This window comes from Accipiter gentilis, chromosome 17, assembly GCF_929443795.1.
Source record: "Accipiter gentilis chromosome 17, bAccGen1.1, whole genome shotgun sequence".
NCBI classification, from domain to species: Eukaryota; Metazoa; Chordata; class Aves; order Accipitriformes; family Accipitridae; genus Astur; species Astur gentilis.
The window spans coordinates 3,889,943-3,915,775 of NC_064896.1; the positions used below are offsets into that span (position 1 = coordinate 3,889,943).

A 25,833-nucleotide genomic window follows, 5' to 3' on the forward strand; every position below is an offset into this window, starting at 1 on the left:
ACAGGCGGCGGTCGGGGTGTGGGATGCTTGGCTGGGGATGCAGGGATCACCTCCCAGGTCTAGCCCAGTGCAGGGTTAGTGGTCCAGACCTCCCCTTGGAGAAGCCTAAAGGGGTTTTCTTAGAGCTCAGAGCCCGGGATCATCACCCCCATCGCCTCCCTGCATCCCTGTGCAGGCACCTGCCTGCCCTCCTGCCCGGACACCCTCGCAATGCCTGCTCGGGCCAAACTGCGGTCAAGAGCAGCCGTGACGCCCCCCTCAGACACCGGATCTGGGCACCGGGCTGCTCGCAGAGGTGCCAAAATTAGACCCTGGAGAAAGAGCAGCGTGACGAACCTTCCTCTGTACCAGGGCACAGGTCTGCTCCCCGCAGCGAGAAGTGAGCAGGCGGAAGGCACCGGGGAGACTGGTAACCGTACATTTATTATTCCACATGGAAAGTCATTAAAATGATTACACGGAGGCCTGACGATATAATCACGTACATTGGATAAGAACATTGACACCGATAATAGAAAAGCAGAACTGACCACTTTGCTATGGCTTCGTACCGTGATTTCCACCCGCTCACGAAGGAGCCCAACTCTGTTCTCATTGAAGCCAGCGCAGCAGAGACTCCTCCAGCAAGAGCTTCTTCCAATGACTTCAACAGGAGCAGACCCTCCTCTTCCTCGCCCTCCCTCCCCGCCTCCCCCCTCCCCAGTGACAAGTGCTACAGGTTAAAAAGATGGGCTACATATTAAATATAGGGCATTACCTTCAAGTAGGGTTGGTATATTACACAAATAACCACATTATTTGGTATCACTAGCATATTTTTTTTTAATGTCCATTGTTAAGACACCATTAAAAAAACCCAACAACTTTAGCCTTCTTTATCTACAAAGATCTTTGTTCTCATCTCCTTAGTTGTTTGTTGTTATTTTACCCTGCACATACAAGTATTAGAAGCATTATTAAGAATCGGATCCTTCAACACATTTAAGAATTATATTATTATAACAAATAAGACCAAAAATTAGATTTTATAGTTAAATATTCTGTGAGCCAGACAAAGGGGTTTTACTGTACAAGCGATTGTGCATTTTTTTAAAAAAGCAAATTATAGTGCAAAGCAAAAAACATTGGCCTGTCTTGTGACCATTTGCATACAATAGAGGTGCATATATTTACACCTTCACATGACAATATGTCATAAAAATAACATCGTTGCCATTCTTTTTATTATTTTCTTTTTTAATTCACTACAAACAGTCTTAAATTAACCTAGTACTACGAATGCCTTGTTTTCTTTGTGCTTTCAATCAGTGGCGCAATTGGATGATAAACGTAAATGCATCAAAACACAGGCTGCCGTGGTCCAGTTTCTACAGCTGGCGAGCACCGGAGAGATGCTCGCTGTCGCTAAGGCAAGTGAAGGTTGCAGTTTTGCTGGGGTAGGGCTTTTTTATTATTATTATTTAAAAGAGTTGTTCTTCTTGTTGCTTATTTAACTCATGAGTGGTCATCGCAGCTTTCCAACTAAGCCAGGATGTCTTGCTCCAGTCTTGACGTGGTAGTGCAATTACAACGCTCTGTACCTCAACCGAGTGCTGACAAGCTGCCAACTGAGATTTGGTGATAGGTAGCGTGGCCATAATGGTGTAACTTAGACAGAGGGGCCGGGAGAGCAGCTGTGGGGTTTTAATTTCCTTATACTCATGTAAAAAAAAAAAAAAAAAAAAAAAAAAGCTTGGTAACTGGTGGCACTGGGGGCTGGGGACTGTCCGCATCCCCTTGCTGCAGGGTAGGCTCCAGAGGGCAGTGGGTACCCCAGTTACATGCTCCCCAGGAACCTGCCCATGCACCCTCAGCCCTGCCAGCATGAGGAATCCCAAATCCAGCCTGAATTCCCACGCCAGGAGAAAGCACAGCGGGCTCATGCCAGGCGATGTAACCCTGTGGCATGCATCAGAGTCAGGCCACTAACCTGGCCTTGGGGGGGGGCCTGCCGCCTCTCCGGCTGCCTACGACCTCCCGTCGTGGTCCCGTTCAGGTTGCAATCTCTTTGGTATCAGCTACGAGGGCGTGTAGTGCCCGGGAGACCTGGCTCTTCCAAATGCCACATGATGCAAACCAGCTACCGATGGGCCAGCAGTACCTTTAGTGCCCCTTCCTCAGCTTGTTCATCTACAGCAAGATACCCATGCTCTGGGTCACTTGGGGGAAAGGAAAGGAGGGTGAGGGGATGGAAAAGGCTAGATAACATTGCTTCACAATATTCCCACCACCAAGGGACTGAGGAGAAATTGCTCTTTTCTCCAAATCTCAGTTAGAGCTTTCAGTACGAACTGACAAGTGTAAGTCGTTTCTTAATAAAAAAAGTCACCATGTGTCAATCCACTCTGGGTGAAAACATGGGAAAGAATCATAACAGGAATATGATGCTTTGCCACCAGCTGCATGTGTCGCCACTCAGAGAGGATGAAAGGAAGACCCAGAGACCGGTGGCAGGGTCATGCCAAAGGCTCCTGAGTCCCTTTTGCAGCTAACGCGCTTGGAAGTGCATCTTATACATCTTGGATTGTCCTGAACGCCGCCTTCACTTCAGCCACCATCACTGAGATTTGCTAAGAGGAGCAAAGAATTGAATGGTGAGGTCAGGACAAAAGAGCAAACAGAACAAAACACGTCTTGTAAAAAGTACATCTCATATGTAAACATATAGGAAAGGGGGGGTCTGTCAGGCACGGGATCAACCACGTTACTGTTTTAAAAATGACGACAATGACAAAAATGAACAATACAACCTCTGTCGTCAACAACAAATAATAATAATCACATCACAGCTCTTGTTCACATGGCTGATGCCGGCCGACCCGCGAGGAGCGCGCAGCCCCCGCGCGTGCCCGAGTCCCGCGGTTGTGCTGTAAACCAGACTCTCAGGTGCCGTGCGCGGCTCTGGCGTCGTCCTGGAGATCTTTGGTGGTCAGGGGCCCTACACTGGCAGGGAGGGAGGGAGAGGAGACAATGGGGTTTTTTTCTTTTTTTTTTTTTCCTTTTTTTTTTTTTCAGTTCAGTCTTCCTGCATTGGCAGAGAGATTGCTTGGATGACTCCCTGGTCTTTTCTCTTCTCTGAAACATTCTGCAGAAGAAGGGTGAGCTTTTCATAACTTTTGAATGCTTTGTGTGGGGAAGAGGTGCAAGTGAGATGACTGAGAAGTTTTCTGCAAGAAACAAACATCTGATTCCACACGTCCTTTTTTTTTTCCCTATGTACAATCCACATACTTAAAACATACGGATGGAACCACATCAAGCGACAAATTCAAGCCCTGTGGATGTTCATCGTGAAATGTAACGTAGGTCCTGGTCCATCTTCGCTTGATGTTTGCCCATGCTTGCATGCAGAGGATCCTGATTTACTTTTGGTTTGGGAGACTTTGGTTTACTTTTTCCCTAGGCATCATTTTGCTCTATTCACTACCAAAAGGAGTAATGTAACGGTGGCTGATTAAGTTAAAGCTATCGGTGCCCAGCTGAGTTCCTCCTAATACGGTCTCCAGACCGACTCATCCATCCTCCCAGTAGTCGTCATGGTTGTCGGCGAGTTACTGTGGCTCCCGTCTGCATCCACCCCGTCGTTCTGATTGCCCAGGTTGGGATTCATTAAGTTGTTCCCTGCTGAGGCACTTGTACAAGAAGAGAGCATCCGGGTGGGGGAGCGCTCGCCGCCTGCCACCATGGAGAATTGGTAGGAGCCCGAAGACGTGCCATAGTACAAATGGTAGGGAGAGGGGTTGGCCTGGAAGGGTCCACTTTGGTTTTGCGTGGAGCCGGGGTAGGGGGGTGGCAGGTAAGTGTGGTGGAAGCGCGTCGTGGTGGGCATGCTGGTCATGCTGATGCCCCCAATCCCTGTGGCAGAGGGTGTTGCGGTGTAAGGGAAGGCAGCGGACATGGCGCCGGGGTAATGCATCCGTGGGTCGGAAAACCTGGTCTCGGTGAGAGCCGGCAGCGTCGGGAAGGAGCGATCGAACTGCCGGGGGTCAGAGAAGGGGCTCAGATCTGACGTGCCTGTTGGGGTGGAGGAAGAAAGAGGGTTGTTAGAACACTATCCTTGAGGCTTGTAGAGTTTGTCCTATAGCCTGGGCCATCCGCCTGCCCAAGGAATTAAAAGTCAGAGGGAAAAGCATCTCTGGCTCTGCCAGGGAAGAGAGCTAGGGAACTTAAATACAAAAATCCTAAACCCATTTGTTTAAGTTGTTCCCATTTCCTGTCCTTAAATTTGTTGTTTCCTATCCAAGAAGGGACACGACTAAGCTGATTTCTCTAGGGGTCTATTCATCTCTGGCAGATTAAAAAAACACACCCCATAAACACAGAAAAAAAAATGTTTAGCCATTACATCAGCTGTGTAGTAAATAAATGGATGCAGGCCCCAGACGGCCGGTCCCTGAGATAGTTGGTGGTGTGTATACACACACAAGGAGACAGAGAGGAAAAGCTGGAGTCCAGACCAGCCTGCTAAGCCTTCTTGTGGGTGGCCTGTTCGTGCTGATACCATCAGGGGATGGAGCTGATAAACACACAGCTGAAAACTCCCAAGCTAGGAGCCACAATATCCCTCTGCTTGATTTCTCTGTGTATTTTTCTCCTTCCAAGAGGATAAAGAGAGTGAGAAATTCAGGCTTTCTTCTGCTGGGGGAAGGGAGATTTGGGTCAGCATGGTGGGGATGTTACCCAGCTCCCTCGGATGCTGTAGCCCCCTGCGCCTTTTCTTGGTGTGGGGTCTAAACCCAAAGGGGGTTGCAGCCAGCTTATAACTGGAGAGGGACTTCTGCCCGGTGCTGCCGGGTCCCGTTCCCCTGCGGGAAGCCCAGGTTAGAGATGGGAATCCACACAGCAGATCCTTTGAGGATCTCAAGGCTTTTCTGTGGCACTCAGCTGTCCCGAGGCTGGTGCCGGTTCCTTACAGAGCCCAGCACACCTCTGGCCTTGGTGCATCTGAGGCAGAGAAGTGAGTTTTGCTCTCCAAGGAGAGATGCAAAATCTCTGTCCTCGAGACCTCAGTGGCCCACACCAAGCTCTGGCACTGGTTATGCCAGAGGGCATGGCTAGAAATGCCACAGCTGCGCCTTTCTCAGCCTTCTAAGACCCCTCATGAGATGAAAATCTCTAGAAAGAGCAGTTCTAGCCCAAAGTGCTCGGCTGGTGCACCAAGCTCAAAGCCTTGGCCAGCTGGAGGTGGCTCTTCAGCCTTTCTGTTTACTCCCAAGACCCCTATTTTTCCCTTGTTCAAAGCAGGAGCATCGCGCTTTTCTGCTTTGGAAGTGGGATGTCATCTGGCCTCAGCGACTTTTTTTGTCACATCGGCTGGATTTTGAACCGATTCAGAGCAAGAAAATGTGTGAGATGAATATGCTAAACATGCTTGTTGGGTTTAGATATGCATATATATATACAGACACACACATTCATATGATTGTATATTTGCTATGCATGCATAGGGATGTATGTTTTATATATATTTATTATGATGAAGCATTTTTAACTTCTCAGGGCTGGTGTTCCAGTCCCTGCAGCATTTCCCCAGGAAAAAATACTTGAGCTAATCCCTTCCAGCTAACTAGTGGCAAGGGCAGGCTCTGGAGGAGCAGATCGGGAGGGGATTTGATCTGAACCCTCTTTCTCATTCCAGATGAGTCCTTCAGCTATCGGCCGCTGGAAGGAGAAGGGGAGAGGAGGTTCCTCCCTCCCCTCCAGCAGTTTTGCGGGCGATCGGCTGCGCCTCCCTTCCCACGCAGGCTCCACGGAGGAGAAAGGCGGGGGAGCACCTGGTTTGTGAACGTGGCTGCGGCTTTGGTGCGAGATAAGAGAGGAGCAGCTCAAAGCTGTCACGAACCGTGCCGCTCTGCACACATGCGGGTCTGGATGCAGCCGAGCCGAGCATGGAAGCGGCTGCCTGGCCGCAGGGCCATCCCTCTTGCATGCAATGTGGAGGGGTAGCTTGCTTGGGCTGGCTAGAAAAGCACAACTCTGCTAAAAATGCTCATAACTGACCAAGCCACCTTCATTTCACATCTCAGCCTGCCAGCAGGATGGTCTGCCCCATCCCAAAGCCATGCTACTGCAAAAGCAGCACCAAAACTGCTGTCAGGTGTCGTGAGCTGAAGTTTGGAGACCAGCTCTGCAAGAAACAGCTTGACCACCGTAGCTTTAGCAATCCAGCAGCATCACAGCAGAAGATAGGACCATGGGACAAAAATCCTGGCTGAACTTGGACTGGAGAGCAACAGTGCTATTTTCTGAACGCCTCCTCCTTACATGCACACAGCCCTGACGCTGCAGCCCAAGTAGCTGGACTGTTTTGCCATACACTGAGAGTAAGCAGTCTCAAAATCCCTCCCAACCCCCAGAAACCCAGGCTGCTGCTCACTACCTTTCCAAGAGCAGAAGACAATCTCCAGCGATCGGACCATGCTCCTTCGTTAGCTTTCACATGCCCATAAATAATATTCCATAAAATGCAAATAAAAATAAAACGTAAGTGCTCAGGGCACATTTCCCTTTTCCTCTATAACACACTCAAAGGGGTTTTTTTTGGTTTTTTTTTTAGAGGCTGCGTTTTATTGGCCTGAACTTGCAACGTTTGGCAATGTGTCCTTGCTACTAATTTAGACGCAAGCATGTAAGAGTGTTAATCACAAGCTGCATGCGTGGCAAGCAAAGCACAGCAATACTGTTGGGTCTAGAGACACTCTGGCTATTGCCCGCAAAACACCGGTGGGCAGTGGGCAAGCTCTCCAGGTGCCAGTCTTTGAAACCCCCCCCAGTCTCTGACAGACAGCACTCTGCAGGGCTGGGCCTCTATAAAATCTGTGTGTGGGTGTGAATCCCTTGGAAAGCTAATTTCTTGGAAAGCAAATCCCTTGGCTGTGCCTGCCCCGGCCAGTGAAATCCACAGCTCCGCAGAGCGAGTGGGGCATCCGAGCGACCATGACCAACTCGCTTTCACCTTCGCTGGGCCTTGAGCTTAAAGTCTGGCCCAGAATAAAGCTCCAACTTTCCTCGACCAGTCTGAGGCTAAAAAAAAAAAACCCCAAACAACCCCAAAAACCACTCGTGTGTTTCGTCTCTGTGTTATCTTGGGGAAAGGGGGGGGGGGGTTCGGCCTTCCCAGGCTGCAGCAACCAGACACCGGGCTGCTCCACCGTATAATGTTGGTCTCTATTTCCCCGTGGTCCCCAGCAGCCCCCGGGGAGGCAAAGCCTGTCCAACCCCACTCCCCGCCGCGACACCAGGGTGGGAGAGCCCCTTTCTCCACACAGGGCTGAGGCGGCCGTGGCCGGGCCAAGGCACGGAGCTGCCTGGCGGAGAGCGGTTTCCACACCCCCCCCCCGGGGGCCTCCTCGTTAACCGCCGCCATGTCGTCCACGGCCCGCCCCGCCGCGGGACTCGCCGACGACCCCGGCTCCCCGCAGGGCCCACGGCGAGGGGGGAGAAGCGACCGCCGGCTGAGGGGAAGCCCCGGCCGGGGCCGGGGCCCGTCCCACCGCCAGCAGGGGGCAATGGCCGCCGGGCCCCGCGGCGGGAGGCGGGAGGCGGCCGCTAGAGGGAGCCGCGGCCGCGCCGGCCTCGCCGCCGTCCCAGCGCCTTCACGGCGGGGTCCCTCCTCCACCTCGGCGCCGTCGGTTCAGGGCTGCCCCTCTGTCTCGGTCCTCGCCTCGGGGCTGCCCCTCCATGCCGTCTCCTTCACCTCAGGGCAGCCCCTTCCAGCTCAGTGCCCGCGCCTCAGGGCTGCCCCCTCCATCTTGGCTCCTTCACCTCAGGGCTGCCCCCTCTATCTCAGCCCTCGCCTCATGACTGCCCCTCCATCTCAGCGCCCTCGCTTCAGGGCAGCCCCTCCATCTTGGCCCTCTCAGGGCTTCCCTTCCATCCCGTCTTCTTCACCTCAGGACTGCCCCTCCATCTCAGCGCCTTCGCTTCAGGGCAGCCCCTCCATCTTGGCCCTCTCTCCTCAGGGCTTCCCTTCCCTCTCGGCTCCTTCGCCTCAGGGCTACCCCTCCATCTCACGGATCCAACAAGCCACCCAGCCCCATGCCTGCAGCCCCAGCCAGAGGCATCGGCCTTCCTGCCCTGCATCCGAGGAGATCTCCTCTGAAACAGCCTCAGCAAGGTCCAAATAAAACATCACCATTAATACCCTCCATAACCACCTAACTCAGCAGCAAAGCAACCCTCCGTCACGCTCAGCCAGCCGTCAAACAGCAACCTGGAGCAAGCAACGTGCTAAGCAAATGCCAGGGAAATAGGAGCGGGTGAAGCTGTACCCTCGGGCCCCGTTCTCCCTTCGAAATCATAGCCGGCGACTGGCTTTAAAAAAAAATCACGTCTCACTGTCCCCTTCTCCAGCGCAGGCAGAGCCCAGTGCATCTCACACACACATCTGCGTGGTTGCGCTGCCTCGGAGGATTTACTACGGTTTGCCTCCCTTACTCGCCGTCCAGCCCCCATTTGCTTTTTTGGACCCTGGCAATCTGAGCTTGAGTATTTCAGTTGTCCAGTTGCCAATCAAAATATTTGAAGGAAATGTTTATTTTCTTCTCGAAATCACACCAGCTGCTGCACTAACTGAATAAGCCCATTTAGCTGTAAGAATTTAACCATTGTAAGAGTGAATTGAGTCCCCCAACTACTCCAAAATCTGACCCAATCTATCAGCGGAAATGTCAATGTTTTGGATGGGAGTTTGGGGAAGCGTGGAATGTGTATTAAATAAAAGCCATGTAAAGGTCAAAGCCCTGATTAGTAATGCCACTGTCTCCTCGTTAGGGCTGTGCTGCCCAGGGGACCATGGAGGCCGGGACACACCCCGTTATTTAATTGTGCAGCTGCAATTTGCACCTTTTGAGGACCCCCAAGTCCCCCCGCACGTGGAGCTGGATAGAAACAGGCTTTCAAAGCCGCTCAGCCCCTTTCCAGATAAAACAACCGTGCTCAAGTGACACAACAGCTTTCTTTTTTTGCCTCAGAGACAATACGGGTCTTTTCTTGGGTGGATGGCAAGGAGATAAATGCAAAGAGCCGCCTCTGAGCGCCTGCGTGGCGATGGGAGCTAAACCTCGGCTGGTTCACGGAGGAGCTGGGCAGGGCGGCGAGGGCTGGTCGTGAGCATGGAGGTGGGGAGGCTGGTTCGTGAGGCTGCCGACCACAGAGGTTTCTCTGGGTGTGTTCAGCCGCCTCCCTTAAGACCATGCCGGGTTTGGGAGCTGCCTTGGATGGGGTGAAACTGGTCCCTGCGCCCTTGCTGGGTCAGAATTGGTGGATCTGCTCTGAGTTCCCTAGAAGCCTTCACAGAGCCAAGGCAATGGACCCTGCAAGAGGTTTTTAGGGACTAACGGCACTGAGGTGGCTCCATTCCAGCGAAGCGATGGGGGCTTCCACTGCTTCTAGACCCAGGAAAATATCTGTTCTGCCTGGAGAGAGGAAAGGGCAGCAAAAGCAACTTCAGGACCTCTTCAGTGCTACAGCATGGAAAGAGCTTTGAGGGACAACTAAACAACAAGCTCACCCAGGGCATGTGTGCAGAGCACAGCACTGGGGCTCGATGTACAGCAGTAGGAGATTATCAGATCACCTGGGGCCGTGCAGTGACATATGGAACATGAGCAATTCCACAGCACCCAAGATATCACCGCTGGTCCCCGTTTTAGAGATGCAGGGAAGATGCAGTGGCTTATTGAATAAAAAGTCAGCAATAAACCTAGGCATGTGTGTATATTACACAACACACACAAATACTTATAGTGCGTGGTACACACAGAGAGAATAAAGGAAATCTAAAGGGAACTTGATAGTGTGGCACTCTCCAAGTGTATGGAATATATAAATATCTTCAGCCTGGCCATATATCACCAGTTTATTTATATGCATATACGTGCCTTGCAAAATTGTCATGAAAAATATAGCCCACGGGGAAAAAACCCCCCTCCTTTCCTGTCTTATGCCATGATGATTGACGACAATGTAAACACTAATGATACTTTATGCTTATGTATATAATACACATGCATGTGTGAGATGGAGCGGGGACAGAAATTCTCCCTCTGTATATACCTTTGGCTATTTTTTCTCTACTAGTTTCTGTGATGCTTGGACCTCCAAGTTGTCTTTCAGCATTTTTCTGACCTCTCTTCCTCTCTGCTTCCTTCCCTTGATCATAACGGCTCCATCTGGAAGCACGGAGAGGCAGGTGGCCAAAGATGGAGAGAATTTGCTCTGTACGGGAAGGTGCACGAGATGCATTTGATCTCTGAAGACCCAGCTCATCTCTAGAGAAGGCGCCGCTCTCCTCCCCACCCACGCATGCAGGCACGCTCTCACGCCTCTGTCACATATGTTAACAAGTTCATTCGTTTCCAAGTCAGAGCCAACTAAAAAAGAAAACGGCCCCTTCCTCCCACCCCATGAAAAATAGAGCAGAATTTATTTTGGGGGAGGAGGGGAGGTGTTGAAAAAAAATGAGGGTGTGATCAGCATCCGCTGTTACACGCCCTTAGAGCAATTGTTCTGTATCTGATATAACCAGCTCACAAACTGGGTGCAAGTACTTCCTCTGCAGAGTTTGAAAAAAAAAAAAAACCAAACCAAAACACACCACCACACATGTCGCTTATCACAGCATCGCCAGGCACCACCTCAAGATTGCCGAGCATGTTTGCTGCTCAGTTTTCTAATTCTCTTCAAACACCGTGTGCTGCCGTGCAGACACACACTCAGCCCCCAAACCTGCCCTGGTGAGCACTGCAAACCTTAGCTCTGCTCTCCTAGGTCCTCTCCCAGCACTTTCAATCAGACCCGACATACGCTGGGCAACCGCCTCCTGGTCTATACAGGCGGGCAGGGCAGTGAGGCAGGGAAATTCCCAGCTATTCCCAGCTCAGTGAATCATGCACCGCACCACAACCTCCTCTGGAAACTCTTCAAGGTCCATTGGGATACTCCCAGCCATTTGTTGGACCCGTCCTGCCCTTCTGGGGAGGACCCTGCTTCTAACATCCAGTCTGGATTTATTCCGTGCCAGTTCAGCCCCATCTCCTGTGCCAGCTCTGTCCTTCATAGCTTACATTAGCTCCTCTCCCTCCCTGATGTTTACCCCCTGGACGTATTTATACAGAGCAATCAGCTCCGCTCCCAGCCTGCCTTTTGCTAGACTAAACAAGCCAGGCTCTCGCAGCTTCCTCTCCCGCGACAGCCTCTCTCTTCCTCTCGCCATCCCCAGAGCCCTCCTCTGCCCGCATCCCCCTGCCCGGCACATACCGCATCAGGCTCAATCCCCGCCACTCCATCCCACAAAAGTAATGAATAAGCTAACGGTGCTAATTGGAGCTGGTGGGTGGGCTGAACGGGAAACGCTCCCTTGATTGCAGGCACTCCCTCTGGCCTGCCTGTGCTTTGCTCTTTACCTGTATTCAAAGGGTATTAAAAAAAATTAACAAGCCCTGACTACATAAAAGGAAGTTGCTGAATTTACAACCCAGCCTGCAGCTAGACCACCTTGCCTGCCGAGCAGGTTTGGACCAGGCCAAGTCTGCCATGGGAAACCCACTGCGGAGCGGCTGGCTGATAGGGGAGGCTGATGGGGTGATAGGAGATAGGGCTCCAGCCCCGCTCCGCTGCTCCTGGGCTGCACCGCAGCCAAACAGCCCGGCAATGCGGGCAGTGCCCTCCTGCAGCGGGACCCCTGGGCTGGAGGCTCCCCACCGGCAGTCTGAATCTGGCAGCGTGGATGCCAGCGCCTTCAAAAATCCCACGTCAAAGGCAGGATGGCATCCCTGGAGCCTGAGGCGAATTCAGCCGGGCTCGTTGCAAGCTCGTCTGCTGTTTCGCCTGGCTGCTGTTTTATAGGAACTGCAGCACTTCAGCACCCCGAGCTGCGGCTGGGAGACGGAGGCGGCTGCACGTCAGCGGCAAAAGCGGCGGTCGCGGGTGCTTGGACTCTCTCTTGGGGGATGCTTCTGCCCAGCACTGGCCTGTGGTTCGTCTTTGACGGTTACATGCCAGATTCATAAAAGGGACATCCACTGCACAGCGGGCAAATGTAATTGAGAGGAGCAGAGAAGCAGTTTAAAGATAGGCGCAGAAGCCTGCAGAGCCTGAAAGCAGGCAGGAAACCCATCTTAAGCGTGTTCCTTCCTTTGAGGCTGAAGCTGAATCCCACAATATGTTTTCTTCCCACTAATGCTTGCCTAGCTTCCTTTGGAAACAATTTAGTCTCTGCCCATGGTAGAATGTTTTTATCCATTAAGAAACGGATATTTTAAAGAAACCATAAGTCGATCTGGACAGGGATTAGGAAGCAGCAATTCAGTGTATTTGCTGGGCCCATAATTCAGGACTTAACCTCAGAGCAGCCACGTTGCATTTCGGAAACAATAGGGTACTCGCTGCCTATGCCAAGAGGCTTCTTAAAAGTAATGTAATACTTTAAAAATGTATATTTAAAGAGAAAAAGAAAGAGAAAGAGAGAGATTTTACTTTAAATGCATACGGTGAAGCATTCTGCTGATGACTGGCCTACATCAAAAACCTTGCACTGGCTTTAAGTAATGGATTGGAAATCAAGCTGGTTAAAGCTGAGCAGTTTCCAGATCAGGAGATCTGAAAGCTCTTCACCAGCAAAGGCAATGTCTCCCAAACCGTTCAGCAGACACTAAGGGTAGGAGAGGCAGGATGGAGTTTGCAAAAGGATCCAGCATTTACTGTTCTCCCTGTGAAGTCAAGGGAATTTGGTTTCGCTGGAGCAATATGAAGAGCGTGCAAGGGGATGTTAAGTGCATTAATCAAAACAGCTTGCTCTGTTACTGAGTAGATCAAATTTAAAATCACTTTGCAATTGTCCTCGTGTACACAAGGCCCCTACATGTTGCCGGACAATGCACACAATTGCTTTTGAGTGGTTGAAGATGTTTCCACCACAAAGCTAGAACACAGGAGCCGGCTGCGTGGGCGGTCCTCCTCTGTTGCAATGGGAATAAAATGGTTCAGCATGAACCACTGCTGAAACATGGGCAAGGGCAAAGCATCGTGTGGAGAATTGGGGGCTGCTAGGACCATCCTGGTTCTCCCCAGGAGGACGTGTATCTGTCACCATCCCACTTCCCCAGAGCGAGGGGGCCCCGAGAAGCAGCCAAAGGCGGGCAGAAGCAAGTTCCTTTAACATCTTGCTTCACTTTTGAGAGCTACTTGATTTTTTTAAGCTAGAGGACAAAACTCAAAATGAAGCAAGCACGCAAGGCTCTGGCTTCGCGTGCCCCGTAATAAGGAACCATTTCAAGCCACCCTAATGACAGCTTGGTGTCTCGCTGCAGAGATGGGAGAGCCGGGATTTCAAAACCTCAGATTTTCCAGACCTCACTGGAGAAGTATTGGGCCAAATCCTCAACAGAGGCAAACAGCTCTGCTCTGCTGGAGCCAGGGAAGCAGCGCTGGCTGATACAAGATGAGGGTCTGCCTGTCCTACCTGCCTGGCTACCAGGCCAGATTCTCATCACAGCTACACTGGGGTGAACCCAGAATGATGCTATTTTCCCCCCAAAGCAGCGTAAGTGGGAATGAAATCTGGTGTGTGGAGCGTTGCAAATGTCCGTCCCGTTTGCAGACAGGCATGGGAAGGGATTGATCGTCTGCCCATCTGCATGAGTTAAGGCAAGACTGAAGCCACCGGAGTACACTGACACTGGGCAGTGGGAAACCAGTGTGAGAGCAGGATCTGACCCGCTCAGCCACGGTGCTGAGCACACTCTCCTCCCATGTTTCCTGGCATGCCCTTCAGAAACGATCGGTTTTCTCTTACCGGGAGGTTTTTGGTTTGAGACCATTTAACCTCAGGATGATCATTTTACATGGGGGCTATTTATAACCTCCAGGGGCTGCTTTACTGAAAGTCTTCTGCAAATGGCTGAGGGCCAGATTCTTCTCCCATTTACACCAGCGTCCTTGCCGTGATCTCTGCTGCGGCCACAGCCTTTGCTCCCGGGGAGGAAAGCTTGGACTGGGCCAGAGCAAACACATCTCCAAAGGACCGCAGTTCCTCCCAAAGATAAACGCTGTCTCCTACGTGCCTGTCTGCTTCAAAGCACAAACCCCAGGTGCTGTGTTCAGGGATTTGAGGTGCCTGAACCCCCCTCGGTGGCTGAGGCTGTTTCTGAGCATCTCAGCTCCCCAGCCTGGTTTTGCCAGAAGTGGATTAGGAAGCGTTCGTGCAAACTGCTCAGTCAGCAGAACAGAGAGGCCAGCCACCTCCGGCACATGAGCGGAGGGCTGCCGGGCGTAGGAGATCGTGGAGGGAAAAACCTGCCTCTCGCTGGCCCCCTTGTAATGCCTGCACAGGAGTGCAAGGATGCTAAAAACATTAAGGTTGCGAAGCACCCAGGTAAAGGATAGCAGGGGCCAGATGAACTCCAGCCTGCCCTGTTCGTCCCTCCTAACTGATATCTCATTATGCTTTTTGCTAATCGGCTTCTCGTGTGTGTTACCTAAGAACTTGCCAAGTCGTGAGAATTACAGGCCTGTTAACTCCTGTGTTATTCTTGGCATGGGCTAGGCTCCACTTGCTTGGGTAAAAATTATGATCTTTGTGAATAAGCCATGTGTGTGAGAGAGAAAGAGGGGTTTTTTATTATTATTATGATGATGATTGGTTATAGTCAGCATTGTGTCAAAAGGACAGGGCTGAGATCAAAATTACTGAGCTGATTCTGCTGCCAGTTACACTGGTAAGAACCCACAGTAATTTTAAGACAGTTCCTCCAACTTGGGAACGAGGGAGCCAAGAGCAGAGCGTGCACGAACTGCCTTTTGCAGCATTCCTGGTACTTTGGATTCACTCCGCAGGAATGATTTTAGATGGCTAATTTTGTGTGTCTCCACTCCTGCTGTCACTTGACATTTGGGAATTTGGCATGGACGGTAGCTTGTGGCCAGTTTCATTTTTTTCTTGTTGAATTTGTGTCATCACCTGATTCTTTGCTCCAAACAACGCTCTTTGGGTTTCTGGCACTACAGGGGACTGTGCTAATTTAAAATACACATCTTTTTTTCTTCTCCCAAGAATCTCTCTCTTTATTATGTAGCCAATGGGATGAGCCTATAAAACTCTTTCTCTCTCTCCCTCTTGCTTTTTAAAACAAAAATCAAATGATAATCCTACACAAAATGCCCAGGTTCTTCTCATAAACCATCAATGAAAATTCCAAGCATAAAGATTTGCATTTCAATGAGAAATAAATTAAATTTTCACTGTAATTTTGGGTTGGGAGGAGCAGGGCAGATTTTACAGTTTGGGTAACATTTTCAAACATGTTTTTGCGCCTGAGACACCCTCTTTGCCAATGACACTGAGGTTTTCAAACATCTACGTCACTTCTGAAAATGCAACACAAAAGCTTTTGGACCTTTTCATATGAAACCTTCCAAGAAGGGCCACTTTTCACCAAAACTAAAAATACAGACAGCTTAAATACTATCCCTTAAATCCCCATTAGCATTTCTGCTGATTTTCAAAGGAAAACACCACCGAGATTAAAAATGCAAGGAAAAGCAGCACGTCTCATGTGCGGACGGGAGAACGGTCTCTCTTAATACATCCTGGTGGCATCTGGCTGTGCTGAGAAGTGCAGAAAGCGGGGAGCAGCAAGGCAGCTGGATATTTTCAAATGCAATGCTTAGTTTGGGGCTGAAATTCAGGTGCATGGGAATTAGCAGACTGACCTCTCTCGGGTAACTCTGGTGGCAATTCCTACCTCTTTCCTGGCAACAAGCTACGACGCAGATTCATGGGGAATGCCCGAGGGCTCAGCTATGCTGATGGCAAATATGGGAAGAGCAAAGCCTTTCTGTGTGTGTGTGTGTGCGCGCGCACGCGTGCGCCCATGCAGGTGTGCATACGTGTGGGGAATTATGCTGGAGCTGGGTGATGGATCACCAGACTTGGCATAAACACAATGCAACAAGATAAGAAACCATTTGGATTAGCATGTAAAGTATAATACACCCTTTCTAGTTGATGCTTAACCATCTATGCGGGTGCCTTCATGCCAAAGAAGCTACTGGATTCAAAGTACGCTGCTCTGATCTCCCTCACGTTCCCGCTGAAACTGCTCAGATTTTGCTAAGACCCTGTATCTAATGGCGCACAGAGCGAAAGCACCTGGGTTTATGATTCAGCAGCTGTCTACTTATTTAATGGGAGCAAAAAGGCTTCCGTGGTCAAGAAACCCAACCAAACCCCTCCCTGGCTTGTCCCCCAGGCGGGGCTCCTTACCCAGGGGAGAGCCGGACTCCAGTCCTAAAATACCATCCGGAGGGAAGCTTGCTCGGCCGGGACAGCTCCGCTCCCTGCCCGGCCGTGTCAGGAGCACGCGGGTTCGGGGTGCGATGCCAGGCTGGGGCACCCAGCCAGTTACCTTGTATTGGAGTTTGAGCCTGGGACCCAAAGTGGCTTGGGGTGCTGAGGGATCCGCGGGGGTTGGGTGTTGTTGGGGTGACTCTCATGGACTGGCGCAGCCGTTCCAGCTCCCCATAGCGGTCGGTGAAGGGTTTGGCTTGGTCTTCTAGCTTTTGTCTGTGCCCTGGAACATGATAAGAGAGTCTGATATCTAATCAGTTACCCTTTGGCTAGAGCACCCTGGTTACACACAAAGTCAGCGCAGCCTCCACCTTCGCGGTTTGCTATTATTCGCATGGGGGTAATGCGTGGCAGCCCCGGCGGAGATCGGCTCCCCGGGGGGGCTTTGCACAGCACGCACACGCGGGAAGACCTCGCGGTTCAGACAGACAAAGCACGACAAAGAAGGGACACAGACTGACCCACACAGGAGGCCCCAGATCATCCGGCAAGTCAGCATCCCATCAAGGAGCAGGATGCTGGTGCTGGGGCCAGGATGCCCTGTGCTGTGCCGGAGCAACCAGCCTACCCCAGCACTCAATCCCTCCGAACAAGGAGGGGAGATACATGCAAGGCTGGAGAAATTCCATCTCCTGGCAGGGTGGCAACTGGGGAACCAGCAAAGGAAATGTCAAATTTTACGTATTTTCTACAGCGTTTTCTCAGTGCATAGAGAACAAACTCTTGTCTTACTCCAGCCCCCGACCCAGCTCTGCCCACCCAAGGGGGTCAGAACCAAGCAGGGCTGGAGAAGGTGCAGGAGGAGAGATGGGAGCAGCCCGCCCTGGTACCACACCTTGGCCATCTCACTTTGCTTCTTTCTGTTCCTCTTTTCCTACCCGTAAAATGGGGAGACTATTCACCTACCTCCCCCAGGCAGGGCAGCAACTAATGAGCGTTTGTAAAGCACTCCCAGCTCCTTAGGTAGCAGCTGCTGGCACAGGGCAATAATTATTAAATTTATGTTAATTGTCCTGAGGCAAGAGGCGCATGAAATACACTTGATACATAACTTTCGCATTTTACTATATTAATCATCGCCGAACGGCTTCACTCTCTCTGGGCCGGATTCCAGTCTCAGTTACACCCGCACAAAGCTGGAGGGACTCCAAAGAAGCCGGAGCTGCTTCAGTTTTACATCAGTGCCAGGTTCAGACCTTGGATTCTCCTTGCTCTTTACCTGCCGCAGCCAGACGGCCGTGCAACCCCCCCAGCTCTTTGCACCTGCCATGAAAGGACCTTCCCAAGGTGGCGAACGCCTTATCCTGGCATAATCGAGAGCAGAGCTTGGGGGCACTGGAGGTGTGCAGGCACGCCGGGGAGATACGAGAGAAGCTGGGAAGAAACCCTTCTGCAGCTCTTCTGAGAGCTGGGCCTTATCAGATCCAGCCCTACGGCCCAACATCTACCAAGTCAAGCTCAGTTCTCGGTGGCTTTTAAGAAGAAAAGTGACGCATTTAAAAGGCGAAAAACGCAGGCACCTCTTGCTCGCACCCCCCCTCCCCCCTCACATCTGCGTGGCGTGAGCTCAGTGTCAATTTATAGCAAAGTCACAGAAAGTCCCCAGACTTCCCCCTCTTTAAATCTGATGTCTGATATCTTCTGATCTCGCATTTGCTTGCCTCGTCGAGCTCAGGCTGCACTTGCCAGGCTGTCTGCGGAGACGCCGGACGGCTCGGACGGGAGGGGAGAGCATCGACTCCGGAGGGGATCTCGCGCTCCCAGCAAAGTTCCCTGCCACGGCGGTGCTCCATGGGTATCCCAACAGCAAACTGCCCCCAGCCACAGTTTTTGAGGGGCTTTGACCCTCCCCTGGGAGCTCCACATCCAGGTGAGCCCCCGTCCCCCCCCAAACTCTCTAATCCGCAGGCTCCTGGGTGTGTAAAGTCCAAACCGAAGGAAAACGTGCTGACACCAGAGAGCAAAACTCGGTAAGGATGAACTCCCAGCAGAAAGCAAAACCCAGCGGTATTTTGAAAATGTATCTTCCCTGCTGTGTGAAGTAAACCAGGGAAACCTCAAATCAACACCATAAACGATTTCTTCTAATCTCTGTGTGTCCCTAGACCTCGGGCATCTCTGTGTTATCTGAGGGCCTTTGGAGATGTGAGCAGCATCTGTCACATGGTATTTGTGCTTTCCCCAAGGGGGAAAGCGTGTGCAGTGAGGTGTCTTGTTTTGGTCCACATTTTATTATTGCCATATACATTTGAGCACAGAAGAAGAAAAATAGGTTTACGTTTTTTCCTTTAACCAGTTTTCTCAGGCAGAGCTTAGCAGAGAAGCCAAAAGGACTTCAAAGGCCAAGTTCCACGGAAATTTAATGGAAATTAAATTCTCTGCTTCCATCTCAGCTGAAACCCTATCCTGTGGTAGTATCTGGCATGTGATGGAGAAAATCCTGAAAAATAAATCAAGTGATCTCTATGTTGATAATGTTTTTAAAGATTATTTAGCCGTACGACTTAACCGAGGGCTTCATGTGGCTGCATCATGCTGCACTGTGGTTGCTCCAGTCCCCATGCTGTCTGAACACGGGCGCAGCCCCGTGAGGTTTTTAAGCCTCAAGTAAATAGCAGTGCTGTACTTACATCCTCTAAAAGGAGCTGGTTTGTGGGGAGACCCAGCAATTACCAGCAAAACCCCCAAAACCCTAAAACTATCCTGATAAAAAGAAAATAGAAAACTTTATGCAAATATAAGTCAAGGCAAACACAGGGGCTCATTTAGGAGTGAAAGCCCAGAGGAGAGCTGCGGTGGGATCAAGACCCTTCCCAGCTCTTCTAGACCCTCTCCGGTTTGTATCCCACCCCGTATCCATGGGTGGGACCTGGCAGCGCCAAACCATATGAAACAAGGCAGAGAATGAGTTAAAAACCACCACCTTGGACTGGCAACCCTCTTTGGTACAGGCTGTCTCCCCAGGACTTCCTGCTGCCTGTCACTTAGAGCTAGGGACGTCAGACTTTGTCACGCAAGAGAGAATCGCTATTAATGGGTTTCTTTCATCAGAACAACCTGAGCTTTTTAATTTCTGCAGCGGTTGGCTTCATTAAAAGCCCTTCCCCATCTACCCACAGCTGTCACGGAGAGGAAACCAATGCCGTCAAGTGAACAATAGCTCATACCTTAGAGAAGACGGAGGTGGTTTCTAGCTTAACCCAAGGACTGACTCAAAGCCTCCCGAAGCCAGTGGGCGGATTTTCAATCAACTTCAAACAGCTTCAGACCTCATCCCAAGAAGTCTGTCTGAGAAGTCTTAATCACCCCGACCTGTGAATTTTGGGGCACGAAACCTGCTGTTGGGTTGGAGATTTTGCACTGCATTTCCAGCTGTGCTAGCACTGGCTTGCAGGTCAATATTTATGGAAATGACAGTCCTTAGTACTATAAAATGATGGCAGCTACTGACCTTAGGCACTTCTTTTCAACAGCGCAAGGATTTTAACGCTGGATCGGGTTTCCGAATCAGTTAACTCCGATATTGAACATGACATGATGTAAACATTGACAGATCACCTACGATCCTTGATGCAATAACAAGATCTGTATCAGCATATCAAACAAACGATCCCATTGAACACTTCCCAGCTGGAAGAGCCGATGTGAATTTGACACTTTAGGCCAGTAATAAGAAGCATACTGGAAGTTTTGGGTGTTTCCTTGGAATGCAGACAGCGAAACAGTGTGCGCCGCACTGGAGCTCAGGCCATCAAAGCTATGATTTAAAGACATGCTTTCTGCATTAAAACATTTCAAAGACCAAACAGACCCTGCTCTTCCTTCTAGGAGTGTGCAACCTGGTGTGGCTTCCGAAGCTGGGACCGGGATGGGGTTTCCAGGCAGTGGCGGGGGGTGTTCACCAAAAGCAGCTTATTTCCCCAGATTACTGAGATGCAGAATATAAAGTTGATCAAAGGTAGAAAGGGGATCCAGGAGCTTCATGGCTTGAGTGATACCAAATCTCAGAGCTGGCAGATTTGATTTAAAAAAAACCCACTCTTTGGGGTGCCTGGGTGTCCCAGTCCTCTGATTTATCTGTGCTTAGATGTAGATGGGGTTACAGTTGGGAGAGACAAGGAGCTGCACAGCCTACTCTCCAACCTCAGCGGGTTCGGATTTGGGTGTCGCGTTTGTCCCCGTCCCCCACCGTAGCCCCGTGCTACCAAAGGATGGGAGAGCAGATGGTGGGAAGTGGCTTGGCCCTCTCCAGGCGTCTTGCTGCGAAACGCTGGCGGCAAGCTGGAGCGAAGGAAACGTGGAGCGTTTCAGCTCGGGTGGGGGGGGATGTTCATTAACACACACATTTGCAGATCATTTCCTTAGCTCCAGCGAGGAGGAGACAAGAACCAGGAGACGGTAGCATGGGCTGGGGCAGCATCTCGAGCCGAGCCATCAGCGGCCACAGATGCCCCAACTTGTCCACCTTAAAGCAAGGCTCCAAGCATCCCACCGGCAAGCTCCCACCGTCCTCCACCCAAGGCTCTGCTCAAATACTAACAGCCAAGCTCTACAGCTTAGCCGAGAAGGAGCTCACCAGGAGCAGCCCATGCAGCCATGCTGCACACAGGCCAGTGGCTTAGTCTCTACACGTCCGTGAGAATGGACCACAAGAAAGCAATCAGCAGCGGATAAAACTCCGTCTCAATGCGCAAAACACCTTTCAAATCGCTCTTGTAGCCCTCAAAATAGGTACTTCAGAGAGACACGCCAATCCTCTACAGAGGGTTGAATTTTTTCCCAGTCTGAGTCTCGGCTAGACTATCAAGTCCCAGCATGTGCTCCAGAAACAAGCCACATGTGAAACGCCTGTGTTATGGGAACAGCAGGCCTGTCCCTTACAGCAGATGTTGGGGCGGTTTCATCTTTGCACACCTATAACACAAGACATGAACATCCCTCAGATTTTCCCTGGAAACCCACCTCCAGCTCGAGACTTGCCATGGGAAATTCCCAGCCAAGAAGAATTTGGTGGAGCCCCATGGCCAGTGAAGGAGGGAGGGGAGGACAGTGTGGAGACAGGAACCGGGCTGCCCGCAGCGCCAGCAGCTGGAAGGCACTCAAACATGACGTCTCCACGGAGGATGATGGAGATCTCCACTGAGCTCCGGTGAGCAGCAGCGGCCGGCAAGTGCCGATGCTACTTCAGCCCACTTCTAAAAGCTGAAGCCCAGAAGTTCACAGGAGGGAACAGGAGGAAAATGTTAGAAGGAACCGTCTCTTCTGCTGCCGAACAAAGTCAAGCACAGATAACTCATTATTCACATGTTTGAAGTTGGCCTGCTTACGCCATTTGGAAGGAGAATCAGTCACGGCAAGGCTTTGCTTTGGTTTCCTCTGGCTTTCGTGAGACACTACCGCTACTGTCTTTCTCCAGCTTGGAGAGAAAGGGGAGTGTGTCGCAATGCGCCTCGGCTCGCATGTCCTGGCAGAGGATTTACACCGACTTGAACAACGAAAGGAAAATAATATTTAAGGGGGTGGGGGAGAGAATTTAAAAAAAGGCTGCTAATTTATAAAGCTTTTTTAGCTGGTGGTGGTCTGAGATGAATTGGCTGCCTCTAAAAGGATGAAAATAAATATCCCTCTTTTTGAAGGAAATAGGCTGGCTCCCGGCCAGCTGGCAGGAAGCACAGAGATATGTTGCATTTACAGTAGGTTTTTTACTGTCTGAAGCTCCAGCAGCGGGAGAGATGTTCGTTCTAGGCAGCCTGGTATTGATTAGCTGGCTTTGCAAGCCCTAATCTCTTCTCACTTACGGGTTAGTCCCTTGACTTTGCCTCTCCCTCGCTCCCTGCCCACCCTGCGATGGGAGGCCTTGCAAGTGGGGCAGCTTCTGACAAATCCTATGGTGGCCTTTAATTACACTGGGAGACCCCAAACCTAAGCCCTCTGGAAGGAAAACAAAGCAGGGCATTAATTCAGATATTTAAACAGAAATCTAGGGTAGCATTTCCAAAAGCTCCTGGGATGCAAGAACCACAGCCCGCGTTCAAATCAGAAGGAACATCACACCCAAATTTCCATGCAACTTCGGCCCAAATCCCTGAAGGACAGAGGCTCCCCATTCCCAGGGTTTCAGCAGGGAGCCTGAGTCTTTCTGGATTTGCAAAGATATTTAAAGCACTTCACAGCACAGGGAAAGCTGGGGGCAACAGACTGGGTAAAATTCATCGGGTTTAAGCATTTAGCCCACTCATGCCTTGCTGAAAATCCCCACAAGTGCTTTCCTGCTCCATCTTTCCATCCTGAAAGACCTCTGAAAATCTGACTCTGAGACTGCAGAGTGAATTAGGCGGGTTTTAGAAGTTTTGATTTGCAGATGTGAAAATTTCACCCCGTGTATCGCAAAATTAGCAGATCGGTGCACATCTGCGGGAAATGCAGCAGCTTTCATAACAGGGTGCAAAAACCACCAGCCTCACTGAGTTCTCTGCAGTTGCTCCCATTTCCAGGAAGGCAAAATTCATTTATGGGCTGTGATCCAGTTCTCATGGAATTAGGCAAAACCCCTGATTCAAAGATTTCAAAGCTGGGTGCTTGGGAGGAAGCAGACAGATCTCAAGTACATCCAGCTGGTATTGCCTCAGTCATGTCTGAGATCAGATTTTCAATTGCATATATTAGCTGTCACTACGTAGATCAGTGGAGTGATGCCAATTTACAGTGAGTTAATGCCTGCTATCTAGCAACTTGAAATGGGACCTGCGTGGTACCAGTATAGCTGGTTTTTCCCAGTTAATAACCTGTTCCATTAGGGCAAGCACATCAAATTCCTTTGGGTGACACTGGTTAAGGATACTCTGCCCAGGATGGGGAGGACCATCTGCTGGGTTCAGACCTGTGCAAGGAATGTGCCGTGGTACAGCTAATGGATATGAGATGTATCTGACGCTGCAGGGCCACGCAGCAGCCAAGTGGATATAGCAGCATTTTGCCAGGCGGTCCTGTGCTCTCGGTAACACAGCGCAACCCAGATCAGACCCAAACTTTCCCAAGGTTTGAGGATGCTGAGCGCTGGGTTTCCCCTTTGCCCTAGGACAGAGCTGGAGCCGATCCCTGACATTTGAATATTAATATCCCCCGATCCCAGGACTAAGCTCCAAGCTCCATCTCCAGAGACCGGCTGGTATGTCGGATAATTACAGCTCCTGCCGAGCTTTGCCAGCACACACAGCGCAACGCTATAAGCAAGAGCCCCAGAGCAACGCTACCTGCGCAGCACCCTTAATCCTCTCTGCCACGCTGCTCCTCCAAAGCCAAAAAAGCAGAGCTATGCACAGGCTACACCGGGCTCCGTGGCTGTGGGCAGCGTGGGGCTGCTGAGCTGCTGCCGGCTCCTGCACCCGGTTTCAGGATGCGCTTGGCTGGGAACCTCCAGCACGGCAGCACGGGGCTTGGCGGCTCAGCGCCTTCCCGCTGCCGTCGTCCTCGGTGCAAGGGCTCGGAGGTTGAGATGGGCACCGGGGATGCTGTCTGCTTGCTGGGTCCCTCTTCTTCCTCCCCTCTCTCCCCCTCTCCCACTACAGCACGTAGATTCACTGGAAAGAGTAAGATAAAATAATGCAAAATCATGTCTAAGCACCTTCCGCTACAGGATATGATTTATCTCTGGCTGATTGCAGAACAGGTGACTGGTCTCCAGCAGCGGAAGAGAAGGGTCTTAGGAACTAAATTTCATCTCACTTTGAGTCAAATCCTCTTCCTCCCTCTGCCACATCATTAAAGCGATTGGTTGCGCTGATAAGCCCTTTCGAGAGGGAGAAACGAGACGTGTCCTGCCCTGACATCTGATGTGATCTTGTGGTTTTGTTTGATAGTTATGGTCCTTTAGCTGTTGTCTTCCCTGAAATGAAATGAAACTTGCCTTTTAGCACTGACTACTTCTTTTTTTTTTATTCTCTCTTTTCCAATCTGTGACCCTTTGCATTGTCCTCGAGCTTGCAAACCCTGCCCGAGGGAAACGGGGCCACATTGCGTTATTAACCCTGCAACATGCAGTCCCAGCTACAGCATGATAAATCCTCACCGACGACAGCCTCCCTACGTGTGCAACGCTCCCGCATCACCGGCTGCCCACCAGGTTATTAGATCTGCTTTACAAATGGGTAAACTGAAGCACAGGGCAAACCACTGCCCCTTTGTGAAGGAGTGAAGCTCACCAACATCCTTGCCACAGTGCTCGCAAATACTCCTTTTTTAGTGCCATCATATGCCCTCACCTGCGTCCCAGCCCACACGTCCCTTTGCACAGCTGCCTTTGGGCTGCACCGCTGGAACCAGCAGGAATTTCTTTTGCTATTTATTTGTACGGCACCTGGCACAACTCGCCTCCGCACCCGGCATCGAAACACCACCAACATCCTTCTGGAAGAAGCCTTCAATGAAACTTAATTCTCCAAACATCCTCCATCCACCAGAGGATCCTTTCGCTCCAGTTTAATCTCTTCCAAATACACTATCAGTGCCCGCTTCTCTGATTCTGATTTATTTTCAAAGCCAGAGCAGGACCAGGTATGTCTCTTCCACCCCAGCTGAGAATGGTGCCCTGGGGTTTTCCTGAAGCTTTCAAAAGCAGGAGGTGTTGCCACCAATTTCAACAAAGATTTCTTTGTACAATGCAAGCAAAAATAATTTCCTTGTTCTGACTCCCAATACTGCTTTGCTTAGAAAATATTGGTCATTTTTAAGTGAAATGATTTTGAAGTTATTATGTGCCCGGTGATTATAAACAGAGAGGTGGAATTTACTATAAGCAGCAAATAAAATAATTAGAGGAGTGAATTTACTGGAGCCCATATAATTTGAGTTGCTCTATTAATACTTCTTTTGAGGCCGGGTTTACACCCTCGAGCTGTAGCACCAAAGGCCCAGGCGATGCAAACCCATTGCTTTGAGCACGGTCGGGCAACCTTTGTCCCCGCTTCGCTCTCCCCAGGGAACGCTCTGCAAGCCCCCAGCACCCCGGTGTCCCCCGGGGCGTCCCCGTTCCCTGCCGAGGGGCGAGCGGGTCCCACACGGGGCTGGGGGTCTCACACAGCCCGACCCACAGATACCCAATGCCGGGCTGCTTTTCTCCCGGAGGGATTTTTATCCGCTTGCCCCAGAGCTGAGCTCCGATTCCCCCTCGCCTTGTCTTTGTGGGATTGAAGCCTGAAGGGGTTAACTGGATAGCAGTGCCTATAAGAAATTAGAGGAGGAGGTAGTTTAACATAATTGCTTGCCATGCATGTATCAACAGCGGTCCGAACTGCCTCTGCAAGAAAACAATGCCCTGGACGGTCTCGGCAGATACCAAAGGGTGCAAATTTCCCCGCTGGGATCAAAACACATTAGCGATGGGAATATAAACAGAGAAACCCTCCTTCGCAGCAAGTACCGATTTGCAAGGGCTCCTGCATGAACTC

At 50.8% G+C, this 25,833-nt stretch overlaps 1 protein-coding gene across 2 annotated transcripts in view; it reads right to left on the reverse strand.

Annotated features, from left to right (window-relative positions):
• Positions 1–404: 404 nt before the first annotated feature.
• Positions 405–25,833, reverse strand: part of RUNX3 (RUNX family transcription factor 3) — a 41,032-nt gene continuing 15,603 nt past the window's right edge. For both annotated transcript variants that reach the window (XM_049820966.1, XM_049820965.1), the window contains 2 exons: positions 16,446–16,610; positions 405–4,053 (listed from right to left, as the gene is read on the reverse strand). In XM_049820966.1, coding sequence (XP_049676923.1) covers positions 3,530–4,053; positions 16,446–16,610 — 689 coding nt within the window. In that variant the 3' untranslated portion in view covers positions 405–3,529. The remainder of the gene's footprint in view (positions 4,054–16,445; positions 16,611–25,833) is intronic.